The sequence below is a fragment of the Stegastes partitus genome, unplaced genomic scaffold (assembly GCF_000690725.1).
Source record: "Stegastes partitus isolate 25-593 unplaced genomic scaffold, Stegastes_partitus-1.0.2 Scaffold1072, whole genome shotgun sequence".
Lineage (NCBI taxonomy): Eukaryota > Metazoa > Chordata > Actinopteri > Pomacentridae > Stegastes > Stegastes partitus.
The window spans coordinates 9523-31349 of NW_007578803.1; the positions used below are offsets into that span (position 1 = coordinate 9523).

The window sequence follows — 21827 nt, forward strand, 5'->3', positions numbered from 1 at the left end:
TTTTGCCCACATTGCTGCCACCTGTAGAGGTCGTACTTTTCCTGAAACTGCAAAATGTTCGAGTAGCTGCACAATAATTGTACTGATTACATGGATTGATTGTGATACACTACATGCTGTTTCCTCATATGTCTTTACAAAGTGACATTAAATTATATATATCTTACATGTTAGAATAAATTAACACTGAAAAACTGCACCACCAGTAGATATCACTGAAAAGATGCAAGCTTTGCAGTCTGCTCTTTTGATGTACTCGAAGAACTATAATGAAAGGATGGTTTGGTCAGTAGTGTATATAATCATGTGCACGTATCTGAATATGACAAAGGAAATGTTCTGTGGTTACACTTACAGCAACGAGAGGGTAATAAAGACGCAGACAAACTGTGAAGTACTCAAACTATAGTACAGAGTTTATTGGGACTTGAAGGACACAGTGGGTTTGGCTTTCACATGCACTCAGCACTTTGCTGTACATCACATTAAGAAGGAAAACTCCCTCATCGACTCCCTCCTCTCCATCCCTTACTCCTCCTTCCAACAAACCGTGTGAGTCTGTGTGTTTTTGTGTTGACGCGTTCCCCAGCGAAGCAAACAGAGCATGACAGTCAGAGAATAAACAAAGTGCTGATGTCTGTGTGGGCATTGTCTGGGAGATCATACTAACAAGGAGGCACTTCAGTCTGATTCTGATTTTTTTTTTTTGTCATATCAAGTACGCAGAGAGAGAGCGAGAGAGAGAGATAGAGAGGGAAAGAGAAAGAAAAAGAAAGAGAGAGAGGGAGAGAGAGAGAGAGGCTTGTGTGAGATTGATTAAAATTACTGCATGGACCAGCTTTCACTACCTCAAACAGGGAAAATACCACATTCTTAAAGCGGAGGAGACGGAGCTCCTCCTCCCTTTTAATTGGCTGTGCTGCTGCGAGAAGGCCACTTCTTTGTGTGGTGCTTGCGAGATCTTCCGGCGTCTTCCTCCCCTCCTCTGCTCTCACATAAATGAACTGGACCGAGTCAAGAAAATTCAGATAAGATAGACCTTTCACATACCCTGTGTCATCGATTACAGTTGGACACAAAACAAGAGGAAGACCCTTTAGATTTGTGAGGCATTCTGAAGAACATGTTAAGAGTAAAGGGGCAAAATATAAAAAACCTGTACATGAGACAACAATGGCTATGCAGCAATATCTTTTACATGGAAAAAAGGCATAGGGAGAACAAGAACACTTTTGTTTTGGATGTAAAAGAATTAAAAAACAAAAAAAAAACCAACGGCATTTGACAATATCAATACAACAATGTGCCTTAATGATCAGAGGTAAAACATTTTCTTTTGGTAACAAAACAGCATGACATTATTTTAAATTGTGCAAGTTGTAAGTCAGGCTGAGTGCATGTGTTCCTCTCCACTCCATGGGGGACTGTGCAGAAAATTGAGCAAAAAAAAAAAAAAAAAAAGATTTCTGCTTCTGTACAGCATATTAATTAGTTTTTCAAACTCCACATAATGTCAAATATAAAGTGACACTGTAAACCAAGGGAGACTTCTGTGTGTATACGATGTGGAATGAGGTATGCAGAAGCGAAAGGGATACAGCTGTCCATACTTACACTTGTCCATGCAATGAAAACACAACACGATTCTCACAACTCCGAGTGTGTGCGCCTATCTGATTGTGTATGTACTGTATGCATGTGTGCTTTAAGCAATATGATATGTCTGCAGGCTCATATTTAGAGAAAGTGTATAAAACGGATCACACATTCTGATCCTCCTGTGGTTCTAAACAGCTAAAAACCTTCAAAAACCAATAATTCAACATGACAACAGTATCACAAAACTAATCTTTGGCCTGAGTGTACGCAAGGCAATGTACATTACGTGTTGAGGTTGCTGAGGTGATGTGTTCTGAATGTTTAGGAGTGATCTGAGGTATGGGAGGTGAAATACAGAGAAAGAATAAGTTAAGAGTATGAGTTGTGCAGATGGTGACACGGGGGGTGCAGATAGATGAAGAGATACTGGTACAAGATACAGGCCAGAAAGTACAAGACTGAAAATGACTGAAAAAAGAAATTCCTTTTCTGGAAAAACAACACCAAAGAAAAAAAAAAAAATTCACCAAGACCCCATCTTCTATTCCCTGTGGTGGTCTTTATCATACAGTGGATCCCCTGAATATTAGCTTGTTTTCTATCCTTTTCTGTTTTCATCAACATCAGTGGCTCTGCTCTATAGTCCAACAATCCTGAGGGTAAGTAAGGTTTGTCTGAATATTTCCAAACGTCTCGGCAACATTGACCATCCTACTAGAAATGCCCAGGGTCTCAGGGCCTGGTCACCCCCCCCTCCCTCCCCGATGGGCTGACCATTTAGGCTTTTTAGACAGGCTGTCTCCGGCTGCTGCTCAGGCCCCAGCTGTGGACCAATCAGCAGCGGGGAAGCCCCCTTCGGAGCTCCTTCCCTTTGTGTGTGTGGCTCCCACACTGTCACGGTGCCACTAGGGGGCAGAGTTGGACATGGAGTCCACAGAGTTTACACTGGAAGACTGCACACGGCTGTTGGAAATAGACACCTCTGGGTGCTACAGCACATAAAGAGAGAGGGAGAGATTTGGGTGGGTTAATTTGAAAGCGCTCGTCCGGGTTTGTTGGGCCTGGTACGTTCACTTACATGCCTCCTGAAGATCCTGTCCAGCAGGCTGCGTCTGGGCGGCTCTGGTGGCTGATTCCAGTCCAAGTCAGGGGGTCTCGTCCCTTGAGGCCCGAACACATTCAAATCTCTGAAACACTCGGTTTCTATCATCTGAATGAGAGGAAAGAATAGCAAAGGAGAGGGGAAAAAAAACAAGTGAAGAGAAAATTTGGTGAGCTGTAAGTGAGCTCTTCCAGCAGTTGTACAAACTGCACCGAGCGTTTAAAAATGTCATATAAAGTGCACACACTTACCTCATTCTGCCATGGGATGGAAACGCTGCCTGTAGCAAATTTGGAGTAGAAGTCGTTGTCAGTTTGGTCCAAATTTACTCCCTTGACTGTGGAGAACTGCTCTATGTCCAAAACATCCTTACAGTACACTGCCCGAGGCTGGGAGAGGGCAATGACCGTGAAAAAGAAGGGGGTTGAGGGGAAAAACAGGAGACAAGTTTATCTTAATAGATAATTTATCATAGTGGAATGTTACTTGCTGCTCTTAAATGGACCATTTTTAAAGAAATTTTCCATCAGCGTAACGATTTAAACAGAAAGCGCTACAGTAAGGCTAAGGAGTAGGTTTCAGCAGTGGGATTTATCTCAACATGCACTGTGGACAATATTATAAACTACTCACATCAGGCACAAAGGGAGGATCCACTATTCCAGCCTCCATCCTCTTGAAGTTGATGTTTTTGAAGAACGAGTGGGCCTTGACGCCCGCTGCTCCGTCCGCCTTGCAGCCCAGCCTCTGCTTAGGGTCTTTGGTGAGCAGCTGGGCGAGCAGAATCAGAGATGAATCATTCAATTATTCATCATTCATCTCTCTCTCTCTGGGTCTCCACACAAACATCTTTCCATAAAGCCCTCACCATTCTACAGATGGCCTTGGCGTCCTCTGTAAACTTGTCGTTGTACTCCTCCTCTTCCTCCTGCACCCTCCTCTCCACCTCCTCCCGTTTGACTCGCTCCTTGCGGGCACGGAAGGGCGATCGCCCGGCCGTCATCTCGTAAACGAGGCAGCCCAGCCCCCACCAATCAGGACTCATGCCATACTTTTCATTGTTTATCACCTCTGGAGCTGCAGAGAAGAAAAAGACGGATTATTAGGGTTCAAGAACTTAGAAAGTTGACTCTGGGAATGTTGATTGAAGCATTTCTTACCCATGTAGCCGACAGTCCCCACCCTGCCTCTAATGAGCTCTCCGTCAGGCACTTTGATGGCCAGCCCCAGATCAGAAATACGAATGTGTCCTGCAGCGCAACAGTAGATACATAAGTGAGGTTAAGTGACTGTTTTACACAAGTCCTTACAGCTCATCACAAGGCGCTAGAACAAGCAAAATGCTGTGCAAAACAGAAACCTGAGCCGGTGAAGCTTCAAAACTCACCGTTGTCATCTAACAGGATATTCTCCGGTTTCAAATCCCTACAAATAACACAGCATAGGAGAGAATGAAAAAAAAAAGACCAACAACATTCAGCAACGTAAAGAACATAAGGGTCAGTTTAAACACAAAAATAACTACTACATATACATACACTACATATCAAGCTGCATTAACTACTGTGTAACATTTACAGATCTACCTGTAGACAATAGATTCCCTGTGCAAATGCTCGAGTCCACAGCAGATTTGAGCAGCGTAAAACTGGACCCTGTCTTTCTCGAAGCCCGGCGTGCCCATGTTGTAGATGTGAAACTTCAGGTCGCCTCCGTTCATGATGGTCAGCACCAAACACAGAGCGTCTTTGGTCTCGTATGCGTATGCTAAGCTCACCTGGAGGAAGACGAGATATTAAAAGCCGTTTCCTCGCAAAAGGGTTTGTTCTTCTCTTCTTTAAGTTTACTCACAACAAATCTGCTGTTGACTTTTTCTAAAATCTGCTTCTCGTTGAGAGCCATGGACTCTCCTTTCCTCTTCTTGATCCTCTTCTTCTCCAGCTTCTTGCAGGCGTACATCTTCCCCGTCGCTCTGACCTGGCAGGCGCACACCTGAGAAGAGAAACAAAATGCATCCTCACCTACGGCTGTTAAATCCTGATGCTTTAATCGTGAACTCTTCTTGCCGGGCCTCTTACCTCTCCAAATCCCCCCTTCCCCAGCACTCGGTACTGTCTGAATGTGTCTTTAGTGATTGGTTGCCTGACAGAAGACAGACACAGCAAAATCCATTAATAGAAGCTTATGTAATATTGATTAAGACAGAGATATTATCTGTGGAACTCGATACCATCCCGAGTCTGTTTCCTGTTCAGAGGGTGGGGCGACTTGTACGTAATTTCACTTTCCAGACACGGATACAATCAAGGCTGCTCTGAAAGCCTGCTGTTTGCTACTAACTGCCTCTGATAGGCACTCTGCATAAAATATTTTCCCATCTACAGCGATCAGACTCCTCGAGCCATGTTTTAATCTTTCAATTTTTTTCTTCTTGTACTTCAGATATGACAGTTATTTCATGTGCTGCTATATTATACAACATTTCCAAGATGTACATTTATTTCTGATTTACCTTTAGCTGCAGCAGGGATATTTTTATGGCTTTAGGAGGATCTTGGGTTGTTTTAAGCTGCCATTTAGCTTGCCTGAGTGATTACATTATTTTTAATGATTGTTGTAGATGTTCATGACGTTATAATTACACGTCTGTTAAATTTTATGTGATCTATTTTATGCTGTTTGCTTTGTAATGCTGTTTATCTTGGCTAAGGCACTTTAAAAAAAGAGAGCAAGACATTTAATATCAATGAGGTTTTCCACATTAAATGGAGGTTTAATAAAACATTTAAATTGCTAAAATGCAGAATTGACTTTAGCTCTATGTTACGAGTCCACCTCACAAACAAACAGATACACGAAAGACGCCGTGAAGGAATTTAAGTAAGTGTATGTACGCAAGTATTTTACTTTGTTTGAGTATTTCCATTTTATGCCACTTCATCCTTCTATTACACAAACATTGTACTTTTTTTTTTAAAAACAGCTATAGTTACCATTCAGTTTACAAATGAAAAAACATACAAAATGAAATGCTCTCTGTACAAAATATGATGTAGCGGATGTAAGTAAATTATCCAAAAGTAAATGAAGTTAAATTAGCTTCACTTCCACTACAGTGCTGCTCAGACTTTACTGCAGATGAATACTTCTGTCACTGGAAACTTTCTAAAATCTAATTTGACAAAGAAAAATAGGTAAAGCACTTTATTTAAACTCATTTCAGTTTATACATTTGCAACTAAGAGACCTTGTGACATGTGATAATCATTTACTGAAAATGTATTAACATTTATGCTTAACCTGATTGAAAGTGTAATAAGACCCATTAACTTGAAAAACCATTGAATAAAATGTCCTGCTTGATATTGTAAAAACATGTTCGTGGTAATGTTATACCTACATGGTGGGTTGGTTTTGATGTAACATTTTCTACATTATTGGTCAAGTTGTTTTATTTTTATTGTTTGTTCAATCAGGTTAAATGTACATTTTTATCACATTTTTAGTTGCGATATTTTAATTAGGTACATACCTCCTAGTTGGAATACTCTGATCTAGTTCATAGGCCTACCCATGACTGTGTACTCATTTACTAATTTACCACTTTGCATTCAGCTTTTCCATATATCGATTACTTTGCTATGAAATGTGTGCAAACTATCAAAAACCAACCAACCTCTCCAGCACCTTCCACTGCAGGAAGCGGTCAAAGTACATGCTGTTCTGGTAGTCTAAGAACGGCGCTCCGCTCAGGTAGTCGTGGACAGCCCTGCTCCAACACACAGCAACAACAGGCTCAGTCAGAACAGCTGAGAATATGATGCAAGCTAAAATTCAGTCGATGTGAGGCTAAAAAAAACAAAACAAAAAAAACAGGTGAGAGACAGGTGAGAGTGAGTGAACGAGCGACTCACTTGCGGCAGTTGCTGAAGATCTCCTTACATGGACTGAGCTCGAGGTTCTCTCTGCACTGGTCTGCAAAAACCTCTGCTATGTCTACACGCTGAGGTGACTACATCAACACATGTAAACACACACACAGCAACATGCGCGCACACGTACACAAAAACATCACATTTTATTACACGCACTACATCAAGGAGAAACATATTTAACTTCCCTCATATGCTTTGAACAAACAAAACATTGTTATTTTTGTATATTTAACATGCACAGTGACAAACTACGCCCTTGTAAGTACCTTTGTGAGTCTTGTTTCCACAGGTTTGTAACATTAATCACTTTAAAAGGTTGCTAAATAACACTTTTACAATCGAATGTGAATTATAGAAGGCCTACAAGTTGATAAAACGCATCAGATAAAGAAACTTACTTGTTTTGAGAGAAAGGTCTTGATGATCTGGTCCCCTCTGCTTTTTCTTTTGTCATCAGGCGTCACCTCATAATCGTCCTAAATAATCGAAACACAATGTCGTTAATATGCTGTGCAAGATTTCCATTAGACATCATCATTGACATAAGCGAAAGGCATGAAAGCAATAATATCTGCTTCATCCTACGGTCCGAGTCGAAAAGTTATTCATTCACGAGTGCCACTTACTAATAATGCACCTTTTGTGAAGGGTCATTGGTTGTAAATAATGCCAGTATTATTGCTTAATCAATCATTTATTAATTTATTACTTGACATGTAAAACATTAATCATGTCTCCTAGATTGCCAGGTTAAAAAATATTTCTGGCTGACATCTAAACATCTGCCGCGGTGCATCTGGACGTTTACAACTGTAGACTAGACGGACTGTTGTAAAAACACTTTACTACATTTACAGCAGCATTCTTGTTTCCTGTTAGGGACTGAGTCACCTTGCGACCTTTCATTATTGACTTTATCGACATTTGTAACTTGCAGATACGCCGGTTCTCTACCTGACCTACAAAGCATGAGTAAATGTTTTATTAAACACCAAACCCAAACGGACTCGTAAGACATCAAATATTCAGCATTCGTTAAAAAAAGAAAAGACATCATTTTTTTCAAAAAGCCTCCCTTCTGAGTCAAAACAAGTCAAATCACGGTTTTCCTGAGAGCCCCGAATCACAAATTTGTTGTCTAATCTGCACAGCAAAGACTCACAATTTGGTTAATAGAAGGAAAAAGAGGGGAGAAAAAACTGAACACAACTCAAGTGTTTTATTATCATCCAACTAGAAAAAGTCAGCTGAGATAAATGACATGTTACTGAAAAGTATTTCCTCTTAAATTGCACTGATGATGATTTAGGACCAGAAGTGCTTAACTTTTCCCCCCTCTGTCTGCCTTTCCAACTGTCAAAAGACAAAAACGCCTCCCAGATTCTCTCTCTGTGCCTTTAATGAGGAAGAAAATGCTTAATTTGTTGTTTTATTTGAATGAGGAAGCAGCTGCAGTTTAGTGGTGACAAGACCACTCCACAGACACACACACCTCTCACTCCCTGTGTGTCGCTGTCACTCTCACACAAACATATGCTGCTCTTGGCTCCCGTGTTTGAACATATGCGGGGCCGCTGACACAAACAGGTTTGGCCGTTACAAGCTGGACGTGTCGCAGGGGCCGCGACATGAAAAGCACTCTGACGCATTTCGTAGCCAGTGCTTTTAACTTCTCAAAAGGCGAGGAAGCAACATGGCGTCCGTTGCCGCACGCTGGCCCCAGCTCTTTCTATTAGAGTTTTTTTTTTTTTCCCCAACATGCTCCTACGTTGCCCGGCAACCACACAGTAAACACGGTGGGATTCCTTGAGGTCCTGGAGTGTCACAGTGTGTCACACCAGCGTCACCAGCTTTCCACTACAAAACACACACACATATTCACGTATATATAAAAGTGCATACACACATAAGCCTGGAGCTTAAGGAGAAAAAAAAAGCTGGCTTTAAAAAGGCACAACGTCGCTGACACAAAGCCAGGAGGAGTCCGGCGATGAATACATACTGCATATACAAACGTAAATATGTGAGAGTCAAACTGGAAGACAGGGACGCGGAGGGGAAGGGAGAATTGCTGCCAAGTGTTGATTAACTGAGGCTTTGTTATCAGAGGCTCCAGAGAAATTATTATACACACACACATACACACACACACACACACACACACACACAAACGAACACGCACACACACACCCTGAGTAAATGAGCTGTCTGACTCCCACCCTTTGCCGGTGGGGGGTCAGCCAAAGGGGAAAGAAGACGCCCCTTTAGCCTTTTGGAAGCAGAGGAGATCCAACACGCATAAAAACACACCTAAAAATGTACACACACACACACACACTCACATACACCATCTCATGATGTAAGAGAAACCACTGGAACCCCCAAGCACATTCCTCACTCTGCTGGACACGCACACACACACCTACACACACACACACACACACATACAAACACACACACACTACATACACACATACACATACACCTACACACACACCTACACACACACACACACACACACCCTCTTCCTCCTGAGCTGTTGTGTTCATGCTTCCTCATGACTCCTCCTAAGTCGTACATCTCACTGATTTCTCACTGGTCTACGCACTTTCTGAAAAGCTCAGTGACCACATTACGTAATAAAAACCATCCAGTTAACGTCACACACCAGCACAGGACTCACATGTTGTTTAATCACTTAACATACAAGCACCTGCCCGGGCGTAATCGCCCTCAGACCCGGTTTATTGTCAAGTGCAAAGCACAGCGCTGAGCGTGGCCAGTTTGTCACATGGGACTGCAGAATTAGCTCCAACATGTGTTCAGGGACGAGCGGTTTTCCTCCTTGCAGAGGGTAATGGTCACTTTTAGGGACCGGGGTGGTTTAAAGTAGGGGGGAGACAAGAGAAAGGGAGGGCCGGGGGTGTGTGTTGGGTTTAGAAGGGGTGGTGTGGGGAACAATGCCGTTCTTTCTGTCCCGTCACATGCTCGCAAAGATATTCTGGGCATAGATAGATAAAGACTTAAATGTGTCATGTGGGAGGTATTTCGTCTAGACACAGCGAGAGATGTGGGGAGGGGGGGGCAACAAGCTGGGTGGACGGGGGAGAATCCGGCTGGTTGAATAATCACTACTCAGTTTAATTGTCTCTGGCTGCATGACCCAGCACCGGCGCATTTGCAGGCTACGCTGTAATCAAAGTGAGTACAGAGAAAAAGTGGACGGGTGTTTCTAGACCTGCATTCATCCAGAAAAGAGCGCCGCTTTTCACGATACTTCGATAACGTATTCAAACCTGAGAACAAGCTTTCGGTTGCAGAATTGATCATGTGCACCTTAGAGTTCTGACAAGAAATTTTGTGGTAATTAATGGTAACACTAAGTTCAAGGTGGGGTTGTCAGTATTTTTTTTTTTTGGCAGCACTGGGCAAAAATTTGTAATCTAAAAGGTTTAAAAAAAGAAAAGACTTCTGCATGTCCTCTTGGCTCTGTTTGTAGGCTTTAGAAAACAATCATAATGGGAAACCAATCACTGGGCTCTTCACTGATCAGGTGAGATAATGTAAAGAGCAACAGTGGGAGTAGGATGCAGTGGCTCAATGGGTTAAACAGAGGACTTTCATTCAGGAGAGTGGGGTTTTTTAATCATATGTGAAGCCACGAGAGACCTTGACTTCTAGCTTAATGTTTTTGCTTTACTATTTTTGCCTTTGAACATTTTGCATATTGTCTTTGCAGCAGAGGAGGCTGCAGTTTCAGGACCATATTTCTAGGACCCTTGTTTTTTCATGGCAGCACCACCCACCAATTTGGATGATAAATCTAAGTCTATGACTGATGGCTTCAAAGATTTATAAATGTATTGAATTAGTACATTTAGGTCATTATCAGGTAAAATAAGGGTGGATCATTCACTATGGCCACTGTAGTTACAAAACTTTGCATATAATCCACAGTTCATGTGTGTGCCAAACTGTAGATGCAAATTCGTAGAGATTATGCATCAGTTGTGGTCACTAGTGAATCGACACTGTTGCATGCCTCTATTTTGTGGTATACAGGGTTGATGTTTCCTTATCCTGGTAGATTCTTCAAACACCACAACATATTGTGGTGAGCTAATATTTACTAGCATAGCACTAGTTTCATTTGTAGCGAGAAAAGAAACATTCTGTATCTCTCTTATCAGAGTTCGATTGACACTGTGCAGGAACCAGAGAAATCTAAAGTGCAACATCTCTGCTGTTCCCTGATACGTGTGAAGCTCTGTTTGAGGGTAGAGGTTAGTGGTCTGTCAATTAAGGGGTTAAATTCTGTGGTAACTGCTAATTTAAAAAAAGAGTTGATTATTAACTTTCCCCACTCTTTCCGGTTTTTCAAATCTTCATTGCAAACTTCTCTGCCTGCTGAAAGTGTTAACCTGCATAACCTGCATATAAAAGATGGATGCAACCACTGTGACGTTACTCTCTGGTTTATAGGCTGGTTTTGAAGCCTCAAACACCATGTTGGTCCTTTAAAACCAGAACAGACCAAACAAGCAAAGGGGGAGAACCCTTAACACTGAGAACCAGTGCACACTCATTGGACAGCAACTTGTCAATCATAAGATAGTCCTGTTCATCTAATTTACTCTAAATAGAACCATAATTTACCAAATGAACATCATGCTGCATTGCAGAAGACCTAAAACTAGTGATTGAAACCCAAACCTCATTAGAAAATGTTACCAAATCAAGTGAGAAGTGGGGTCATTTACTTATAGACTTTTATGCAATCTGACTTCTTTTAGCGGCCAAAGAAGTCGCCCCCTGCTGGCTGTTCAAAAGAATGCACATTTAAGGCACTTGACTTCACTTTTAAGACCTTGAGTCTATGTTTCTACACAGTCTGTAGGTGTGTGTATGCGTACCATCGCATCCAGTAGCTGGATGCATCGTTGCAGTTTAGGTCTGGTCTCACAGTAAAGACGGAAGAGGAGTCGTCCGATAGGCTGTTTCTCACAGATGCTGACATAGTCCCTCTCTGCAGAAATAAAAAGCAAACGGACTTTAACACACAGCCTTTGGAAACACAAGCAGACTAACACACTGTCCTCACACGGCGGACACACAAACACGTACCAATGCTGTTTCCCAGTTCAGTACACTGGCTTATATGGGGAAAGCGAAGGATCTCCTTCCATTTTTTGCTCCTTCCTTTCCGCTTTCCTCCTCCACCTGTGGTGACAGAAAAACAGGAGGCGAACGTGTTATAATGAAAGAACTTCATAAAGTTGTCAAAGTGTATTTTCATCAGCGAGGAGCAAACGAAGGCCTAATGGCTGAAAGAAGTGGGAGAAAGAGGGGGGTTGTGTGTGTGGGCTCTCCCCTGAATGAAATCATAGTCTCAGTGTGTATATATAATTCATAGATTACGTCTCACTTCCTCCGTAAATCTCTCCCCTCTCTACTGACTTTCTTCCTTCGCTCAGTAGCTTTTCTGAAAGTGGAACAGTGTGTGTTTAGTGTGTGTGTGCGTGTGTGAGTGTGTGCGTGTTTGTGTCCACACAGACAGAAAGCCTATTCTGACCGGCTCAGTTCCCATCAGAACCCGGGACGTTGCCAGACTGGATTCCACCGCACTGAATAATCATGCATCAGCTTCCTGCAACAGAACACCATCACGAACAAAAATCCTCTGATATTTAAGAGAAATGTTTTGCACAGTCCTCCGTTAATCCCATTTATCTTTGCTTTTTAGATTTGACAGCTTCCACATCTGGACGTCGTGTCCACATCGAAACCACGTTAAAACCACCTTTGCCTTTTCCTCTCTTACAGTGTTCACAGGATGGGATTAAACACAACTTTAAGCCCTCGTTTCACTGTTTTCCATCCATTACAGCTTGACGCGCCCTACGTCATGTTCGAATCAGTTTTATTTTTTTCATAACATGTTAACGCTGCTCTAATGAACTGACAGGGATTTCCTTTAACTGCTCTGTGCAGTGGAAATTTGCTGCGAGTGGCTCGCCCAATGTGAGAGGCATTGAGAGCATGAGAGCAGGAGAAGCAATGACAAGCAGACATCTTTAAGTAATAACCCAGGAATGTGAGAGGCACTACGTCATGCTGTAGCCTCTGAGTGAAAGCTTTAGCAGTTTTCCCATCAATCCTGCTGCACTACTGCCTCAACGGTTCCTCCTGTTGTTTGAAATCTATCTGTTCATCTCAACTATACTATGTGGGGTTTGCGATTTTATTCATACACACTTGCTTAGACTAAAAATGTAAATTACACTCAACAATATGACGATTAAAGTCTCAAATTAGTATGTTTAGGTGTGACGTTAGGCAGAGCAGGCCTCTTTTAATACTCATAATGATATCATGTTACAGTGAAGCTGTTGCATAACAGTTATTGAATATGTTTCAGTATTGGATCTTTCTCGTGTCAAATTCTCAAAGTGGAACAAAAAGCTGCAACAACCAGTTAAAAGGGGAGCCAGAATGACGGCCACCGTTATTAAAGACCCCATATCATGCACATGTACATGTTTTTGAGTTTACATTTTGGGCTGCACAAGAATGTGTTTATATGCTTTAATGTTCAAAACAACATTATTTTTCTCTCACTGTACCTTGCTGCAGCACCTCATCTCACCCTGAAACTTGAAAATGCTTTGTTTTAGCTCCTGTCTCTTTAAGACCCCCTTCCTGACAAGCTGCTCTGGTTGGTCAGCTGGCACAAAGAAAGTGAGCTCATGTTGGTTACGTAAGTTTGCAGACTTTTTTACATCCACAAAAAACACTATGTAACACACTAGTTTGGGGAAAAACGAAAAAGCACAATATCTTTAAATCTTTAAATGCAAGCATGAAGGCAGCTAGATATTAGACCTGCCATTCAAAGTGCACTTTTTTCCAAACAGTGTATATTTGATGTCACAGACAGGTAGAAAACAGCAGATTAAATATATGTTTGAGCACATAACATACTTTTTAGGCCTTTCCTCCACAAATTTGATTCACAAAAAGGATATTACAGGCTTTTTGGCAGTCTTATTATAACTTCGGGTTTGTTTTTTCTTCTTCTTTCGTTATGGGATCTCAAGTCACCAAAGCTCACGTACACAGAATAATACTCATATCACCACATACAAACACAACGCATGAGTGTATTAATAACTCAAGTTAAAATATCCTCTAAGAGAATCATTAACTTCCAGCATCTGCTCCTCATCAGCATTACTGTAGACCAAGCAAGCTATAAACAGAAACACTTCCTTATTTAAGCACCAGTTGTTCCGTGAAAACTGTTAATAAGTAAAGTTATGCTCCTCCAATAAAACGTCAGCACACTTTGCTGTGTGGTCCAGTATTTTAATCTCCTTTAATAAAAACATAACGTCTGCCAAAAAGCACAACAGTACACTGAGTGGAGAAGGTCATTCCCCATGGGGAGGGGGGGCACCAAGCTAAAAATGAATGCGCTTGTGCTACTGTAAAGTGTTTGTGGATAAAAGCGTCCACCAAATGGCATAGATTTCCTGTGAAGGGTCAACGTCATGTCAAATAATTGTACCCAACGTCGGCGCTCCACCCATGCATTCAACTTCTACACAATGCTGAGACAACCACAAATAATGTAGTTCCTTCTTTTTCTCTCTGTGTCCTGTTTTCTTTCCTTCTCACTGCTCTCCAAACCTATTTATTTTTCATCTTCTCTCCCTCCTCCTGCTTTTTGTAACTCATCTCTCCTGCCATCACCTTCTGCTCCTCTGCTGCTTCTTGTAAAAAAAAAAAAACAAAAAAAAAAAACTTTCTTTTTTTTATTTCTTTTCAGATTCTGTTGAAGATTTTCTGTCATGATCACCTCTACTGCTGCCAGCCAGGGACTGACCTCATTCACTGCTTCAGGCCCATCAACCGTCTTTGTTTTAGGGTTGGATGAGGTCAGGAGTTTACAGCTTTATATATATAGGTATATAAATAGAACATCGCTACTGATCAGTGCTTCACTTCCTTTTTGGGTTTTTGACCACTGAAATGAAGCAATGCTTGTGTATGGTTTCTTGTCACGTTTGTGTTCCCTGTTATTCGCATCAGGACACCTCAAGTTTCTCTCGTGACTCCTTGGAGGGATTTCAACCCCTTGGTTTGGAAAACACTCTAAAAAGTAATTCAGTAATACATATATAATTAAATGCATTGTTACCACATAAATTGAAACCCAATTTACCCATTTGGATGAACTTTTTAAGGTGCAAACATTATTTAATGGCATAATATTGTCTGCAATTGCATCAACTTATTACTATGTGTAATTTAAACTCCAATTACTTCGATAGTTGATTTCAAACTAAATTTAAGTTGAGGTAACTTAATGAAATTGGCTTGATAACTTCATTTTTGTTCACCTTCAGTCCAGGATTTCAAGTCCTCTCCTCCATCTTATCGTGCCTGGACAACTTTAGATAGTTAAAACTTAGAGTTAAAAAATACCTTTGACTGTAGAGAAAAAGATAATTGCCCTAAATCAGTGTAATTTGTTGGCTGAACATAATTTCATTAGAAGTTTTCATACCTCAAAAAGATTGATACACACTGTTGCGCTAGTTTTTGGTTTGGTGTAGATGATCATACGAGCTGCACAATCAGTGAACCCCGGTGTTCAATTACGACATCTCATAGCATATTTATCATAGCAAATAAAACTGCCTGGAAATCTCTTACTGTCAGCGTATTTATTTTGTGAAGCTGCATCAAACAACTTCAGGACTTTTTCTATGAGGGACTATGAGCAACAGCAGAGGCCGCCCAGTTTGTGCAATGACCAGAACAACCATTTGCAAATATGCCCAACCACTCCTAAAAACATGCAAATATCATGCATAAATTGTTCACCGTTTTATTATAGACCCATCCATCTGGATGGTACAAGTACTTTGCTGCTTGGTCTCAGTGTTTCATGTCTGTGGCCTTAAAGAAAATCTTCCCCTTAGTAAGTTCAAAGGAGGTCAAACTCTTTGTTGCATTGTTGTTGTATATCTGCTTGATGAGGGGAAATATTCTGGAAGGATATGGCAAACTGAGTCATGGAGGAAGGCCATAACATTTTAAAATCATGGTATTAACAGACAGGAAAAAATACTTCTTCTTCTTCCACGTGTTTTGTTTCATGTGCAGATCAGTAACTCTGGGTTCCTGTTTAACAAAACTGGGCCTGTTAAAAAGTATGAATATGCTTGTAAATGTCGTCCATAAACCATCTTGTCCTCCGTTTGTTTCTTTCTCTATTAAACCGTTCTCACTCTCGCATGGTCTGTCACTTACACATGAGCTGAAATATGCAGTGCGCCGTGGACTCGTTGCACACAGGAACTTGTCAGTCTAATTTGTTCCATGCGGGCAGTGTGGTCGCCGCCCTTTATTTATGTTTCTGCTTAGCAGCTCTGACATCATCAAGGCATGTCAAGTGAAGCAAAAATAAGGTCAGAGAGGGAACGACATCCGTCTGGCTCAACACCAGGGGGTTACCGGCATCCCAAACATCTGTGTGTGTTTGTGCGCACACAGTGTTTCTACTGTGACCTCTCTCTAGTAATGTCCTCATGCTCAATTTAACCGACTCGGGCAGTCCTGCAGGCCCCATCCATCCACACATTCAAAAACGTCCCTGCGTAGCTGTGAGGTTATATTCATAAAGTGTTGACACACAAAACAATCCAAGCCATTAACCAGTTAGAAGCTCTCTCACACACACACACAATCTCTGCGGTCCCAAACACCTCCCTTTACACCATCACTCCAAACTCGACTTTAGATCCGCTGTGGACAACCAGCCGAAACCACATCCTGACAGTCACGCTGTGCATCTGACATATAGAGTGTGTAATAACATCTGCAACAGAATGTGATGTGAGAGCACGAGTGCAGTAAGAGAGGAGTGCTTTGAATATGTGCTATTCTCTCCTACACCTACACAGTGCAAAACAAAAAAGTGAGGCAGGTTTCGGTAGATTTTCTGTGACTCCTCGCACTCATCTCCTGCCTGCACCGACCCCTCCTGGTTCACAAACAACTGATTATCCCTTTCTGATTATCCAACTCGCGCTTATTCTCACATCACCTCCTTTGTCTGATCTGTTAAATGTCGGCCTCGCGGTTGAGTCACACTGTGGTGGTCAGTGAGGTACCAACACAGCGAGGCCAACCGGCACCAGACTGTGATACAAGTGCCTTTGTTCTTGCTAAGTCTCCCTCTTCCTTCTCTCCCGCCGTGTCCAACTGTTCGATACTTGGGGTTTATTTGCATGAGAGCTGCAGGTAGAGGTGGGTGTTCTTGTGCGTATGCAAAACATGAGGGGTAAATACACAACAAGCAGAATATCAAGGACAATGGAGAGGTTTGCATTGTCACTCTAAAACATCCTCTTCCTGCTTCTCAGGGCCCTGCAAGAGTGCGTCTCAGCAGTGTGCGGTTTATTATGACAAACATCTTGATGATATAGTACGAGATATCCATCTGTTGCAAAGACAGAAAAGGAGCTGCATGAAAATAAATCACACCTTTCCAGATTGTACTTTTTGTAGGTTGTGCAGCACGCCATGTGTAAGTGTTGCACGGCTGTTTTTGAGTATACAGTATGAACAGGGATATAGCAATAAAGAAAGAAGGAAGATACTACACTGGATGTTTCCAGTTTCTGGAAATCTTGGGTTCTGACATTCATGTGGCTGTTATGCAGACCTGGCCTCCATTCCCCCTTGATCACAATCTGATAAAGCACCACAGAATGCAACAGAACAAGTCTGATCCACGGAGGCCCCACCCTGCAACCCACAGGAACCAAAACATCCACTACCAAAGTCCTGGTCCCCCGTGTACACAGAACCCCCCTAGACTCATTGACACCCTGACGGGTCACACTCATATAATACTAGGCTGCACAACATTGGAAAAACTGACATTGTGATATATGGTTTTTCTGTGATACATAAAACTACAGCAAATCTTACCAGATATACTTGACTCGCTCTATTTGGAAACAATAATTCTACAATGATTGGGATGGTTTTGTGAAAAGGAAAAAATCTGTTGGTTAACCTTCCTCAGATGGTCTAACACTGGCAAAGACATCCAAAATAGTTTGTCTGCTTTGGATTTCATTCAGATCTGGCTTTGCACTCCTCTTACAGAGTTTTTTTTGCTCCTGGTTTCGGTAGTCAAACAAATGAGTCGTGTTGCCTCGTGTGATGGCAACAAAACAAAGTGCCGGTCTTTGATCAACGTCATCCTGTCTGTAGCCAAAATATTTCCATACAACTAACACTCCATTTCTTTTTGCAATTGAATATTCAATTTCAGTGTTTCTCTCCTGTCTCTGCTGCCTCGCACAAGTGGAGGTCAACAAATTCTGTCCCTTGTAAATAGAAAAAAGAATCCATATGTCCAAGATCCCATAAAGTAAATTATGTTGTATCAGAGTTTTTAAGAGCTGCACATGTTTTCTTTATGTAGCAAGCAGCAAAAAAAATAAAAATGTTGGCATTAGGTCACATGTACACCAACCAGCAGCACTGTCATAAACCCTGTACAAGGTTTGCTACTTGCCGAAACTTCTTTTGATGCACCGCTATGCTGAATTTTACAATGGAATTATCTTACACTTCTATCTCTAGATGTAAAAACACTGTTCTTCACACTGCAGCGAGTGTGTGTGTGTGTGTGTGTGTGTGGTCTGTATGCCACAGGAAGTCGGGGGAAGCGTTGCCCAGACCTGAGCAGAAGGGGAGGACTATAGCAGGAAGACACTCTTTGTTGGCCTGTTCCACCATGATGTCATGTCGGTCCCTGTGTCCAGCCACCTCACTGCCATCCACAACGAGCCTCTCTGTCCATGTATTCCTTGTTATCGCAGTAATAACAACGGGACGATCCAGCTCGAACATCTGCAAACGCGCTCAAAGCAAACATCTGTGACGTACGCCTCTTACCTGGAAACACTTGACTATTCTTTTGGCTGCTGTGTGTGTGTGTGTGTGTATGTGTTAAAACACTTAATGGGGGGGTCATAAACTCAAAAATCAGTCATAGACAATAAAGGAGAGCGATCTTATCAGCGAGTATTGATACTAGCATACAGCTGCGTCCCAACAACCGAGCGAGCCGAGTCGAAAACAACAAACTTGACCTTACCAAGTGGCTGTATTTAGCACGAGAGGCGACGTGTTTAGGATTGATTTAGACATGAATTCAGTGTGTTGCATGTTGCCCACAGCTCCATTTACACAAAGATAAAATACACAACTGTGCTTATTTTCCTGTCTTTATGTCCTTGTAAACATTTCTGCTATAAATAGCGACCGGCCCAAGGGCAACAGCAATGTGTTAATACAAACCGAGGTGGTCAAACCGGTCCGTGACCTCAGAGCTGGTGAGCTGTGACAGTTGTCGCTAGAGTGACTCTGTGTGTGTGTGTTCAGGAGTGAACTACCCATGTGCAGGAAGACACTCGGCGTGAAAAACTTGCATGCAAGCGCAGAAATCTCGCAAAAGCAAGCAGAAGGCAGGGTACGTTTCCTGTCTGGGAACAGTCAGGTGCCACAAGTTTCCTGTTCTATAAATATATAAAATATGGAATGTGCAGGGGAGGGGGGGGGAAACATTGAACAGACTGAAATTATATAACCCACCGGGCTGTCCGATCAAAGGACCACACACAGCGCAGGGCACGTTGGGTAATACATGCTGTTTGCTCATCCATAAAGATCCAGGAGGACAGAGCATAGTCCACATGAAGCCAGCTGTAATAGGGCGCTCCTATGCTCTGACGAGGTGCTACAGTGTTTGTTCACCTTCATAAATGTTTTGATAGGGCCAACATTATGGCGGCGTAATCCTACATCTCCACGAAGGATGATTTTTATTTCACCCGCGGTAAAACTCTGCAGTTACATCACAAAGTGAGCAAACATCGAGGGAAGCGCTCGCAATGAAAGCAAGGGCGGCTGACTTATCAAACTGATGGAACACATGGTGCGCTGTATGTGGATAGTTATGATAGGGTGTACACACACACACGCACGCACACGCACGGACGCACGCACACGCACACACACACACACAAAAAAGAAACTCCCGGAAATAAGGTTAAAGTGATTACACTGCCCTTCTCAAGCTGTCTCTATCCTCCCTATTTGTTCTCAGTTTCCTTTTACACACACACGCACACCCACACACACACACACTCTTTGCGAAGACATTTGTTCCTCGTCCTGCTTCTCTGTTGACATTCCATGTTCTTTTGTCCCTGCTATGGCAACATCCCTCGAAAGAAAAGGAAAAATAAAATAAAAAAGCTCTGGACGGTGCGTCGTGTTGCGGCCTTATCTGAGCTGAAAACTGCTTTAGGAAAGCTGCTGTTTAAGCTTTCGCCTCATTTATCTGCTTTTCTGGAGCAACTTGGGCTTGCTGAGCAGCAACTTTGTTTGTCTTTTCTAACTATTATAGAAAGTGCCCAGGTTCTGTTTGAGATTTACTATGTTTTTAAAATATTAGATGCCATAAACTGGTCTATTTTTCTCTCAGAATGCACTCTGAAGAATCCTCAGGCCACAGGTTCCCATAAATAACCTATAGTGGGCCACATGGGCCTATAGTCACACACATGTGACTATTTCCTTCTCTTAAAAACACAAAAGATCCATTAGTTGGTCTTTAAATTGAACTGTCTTAACATTAAGGAAATGACACAGCCTCATTTAATTGCAACAGCTGACCTTGGAATGCGTATTTGTGTGGCTGCATACAACATGAAAAAGTGCATGCTCGCATTTTATCTCCTCATCCAGCAGAAGACATTAGAAAGGAAAGTTCAAAAGTTACAGTTATTGATTAATACGCATCAAATATTAATCAGCTCTTCCATTAAAGAGATATGGCAGCAGCGAAAAGTGCAGGAAGCACATCGAGACACAACGAATGCTGCATAACTAATCACCTGTGTGTCTGGCCATAGGGAAAAAAAGATTATTATCAGTTTTGCATCTTCCGTACATTCCTGGAGCACTTGAGTGACAAGCTGTTAAAATTCACATTAGCCCTACATCCACTTTCCCCTCAGCCCGCCTTATCTACTTCTACTTTTGATAATTATCTCCTATATTTCCCAGAATTCCACTCGACAGCCCCCGGAGAACAGGCGTGAACTTGTTGCATCCAGCTGAGTTACGTATACTGTATGTGTGGGTAGAGGCAGCAATAACAATAGAGATAGTAGGAGCCAGAGAGCTGAATTTTTCCACTCAAGAAAAAATGAGTCACACTCCTACTCAAAACACAGCGAGCCTTGTGGCGCGTTGTCGATGGAGAAATGGGCATCTGCTTCGTCTTTGCTTTATATCTCCATCTAATACTGCAGGTAGAGGACGGGAAGCCAAGAGAAGTAACTCACATTAAAAAAAAAACAAAAAACAGCTTAAATTGTTGATGCAGAAAAGTCCCTCTTAATTACAACTGAAACTGAGCCGAAAATATCTGCGTTAAATGATAATTTCTTTGTAAAAATTACCTGCATGTTCAAAAGTGAACTGCATCTAAAAATATATAATACTACACAAGGTAGTTAACATTTAGCAGTGCTTATAGCGGAAAAAGTCTTTGTTTCCTTTGCTAATTATTGAGAAACTTTGCATGTAAGGGCAAATAAAATGTACAAATAAAAACACTTTCTCTTGAATTTTTTATGCAAAAAAAACTGTGCTTTTAATATATTTATGCAGCTCACATATAAATGTCTTGAATGTGCCTTGACACGGTGAAGAGTCTGCAGCCATGCGAGCAGCTCTGCCAGGCTGCACTTGCTAACAGCCTTATAACCGTGCTCATGCGTGGGGACTCAGCATCACACTGTGGTCTGTCAGTTTGCAGAAATATGCACTACACAATATTTTCAGCAAAAACTGATGAACTGAAAAATGAATGAACTTCTACAAAATCTGAAACCTGTGTGACCGACTTGTATCGCTGCTCTGTTGTCGAGGCATTTTGCTCAGTACCACAAATCTCTACTTAATTGTCGCACTAAAGGACAGCCAAAGTAAGTAGGCTTCCTCCTACAGGGACCATGAATGTTTGTACCAAATTTTAATCTACTTATTGAAATATTTCAATCTGGACGACAAATACATGGACAAAAACAGAA

The 21827-nt window shown here is 41.9% G+C and overlaps 1 protein-coding gene across 1 annotated transcript in view; it reads right to left on the bottom strand.

Moving 5' to 3' along the window:
- Positions 1-390: 390 nt before the first annotated feature.
- The window catches only part of LOC103367614 (G protein-coupled receptor kinase 5-like), a 28184-nt gene continuing 6747 nt past the window's right edge, over positions 391-21827 (bottom strand). Inside the window, exons 2-16 of the mRNA XM_008295698.1 lie at positions 11761-11856; positions 11550-11662; positions 7035-7112; positions 6616-6713; positions 6378-6470; positions 4780-4843; positions 4553-4693; positions 4288-4478; positions 4089-4126; positions 3862-3951; positions 3570-3778; positions 3335-3472; positions 2953-3090; positions 2678-2809; positions 391-2588 (exon numbers count right to left, since the gene is read on the bottom strand). Coding sequence (XP_008293920.1) covers positions 2505-2588; positions 2678-2809; positions 2953-3090; positions 3335-3472; positions 3570-3778; positions 3862-3951; positions 4089-4126; positions 4288-4478; positions 4553-4693; positions 4780-4843; positions 6378-6470; positions 6616-6713; positions 7035-7112; positions 11550-11662; positions 11761-11856 — 1703 coding nt within the window. The 3' untranslated portion in view covers positions 391-2504. The remainder of the gene's footprint in view (positions 2589-2677; positions 2810-2952; positions 3091-3334; positions 3473-3569; positions 3779-3861; positions 3952-4088; positions 4127-4287; positions 4479-4552; positions 4694-4779; positions 4844-6377; positions 6471-6615; positions 6714-7034; positions 7113-11549; positions 11663-11760; positions 11857-21827) is intronic.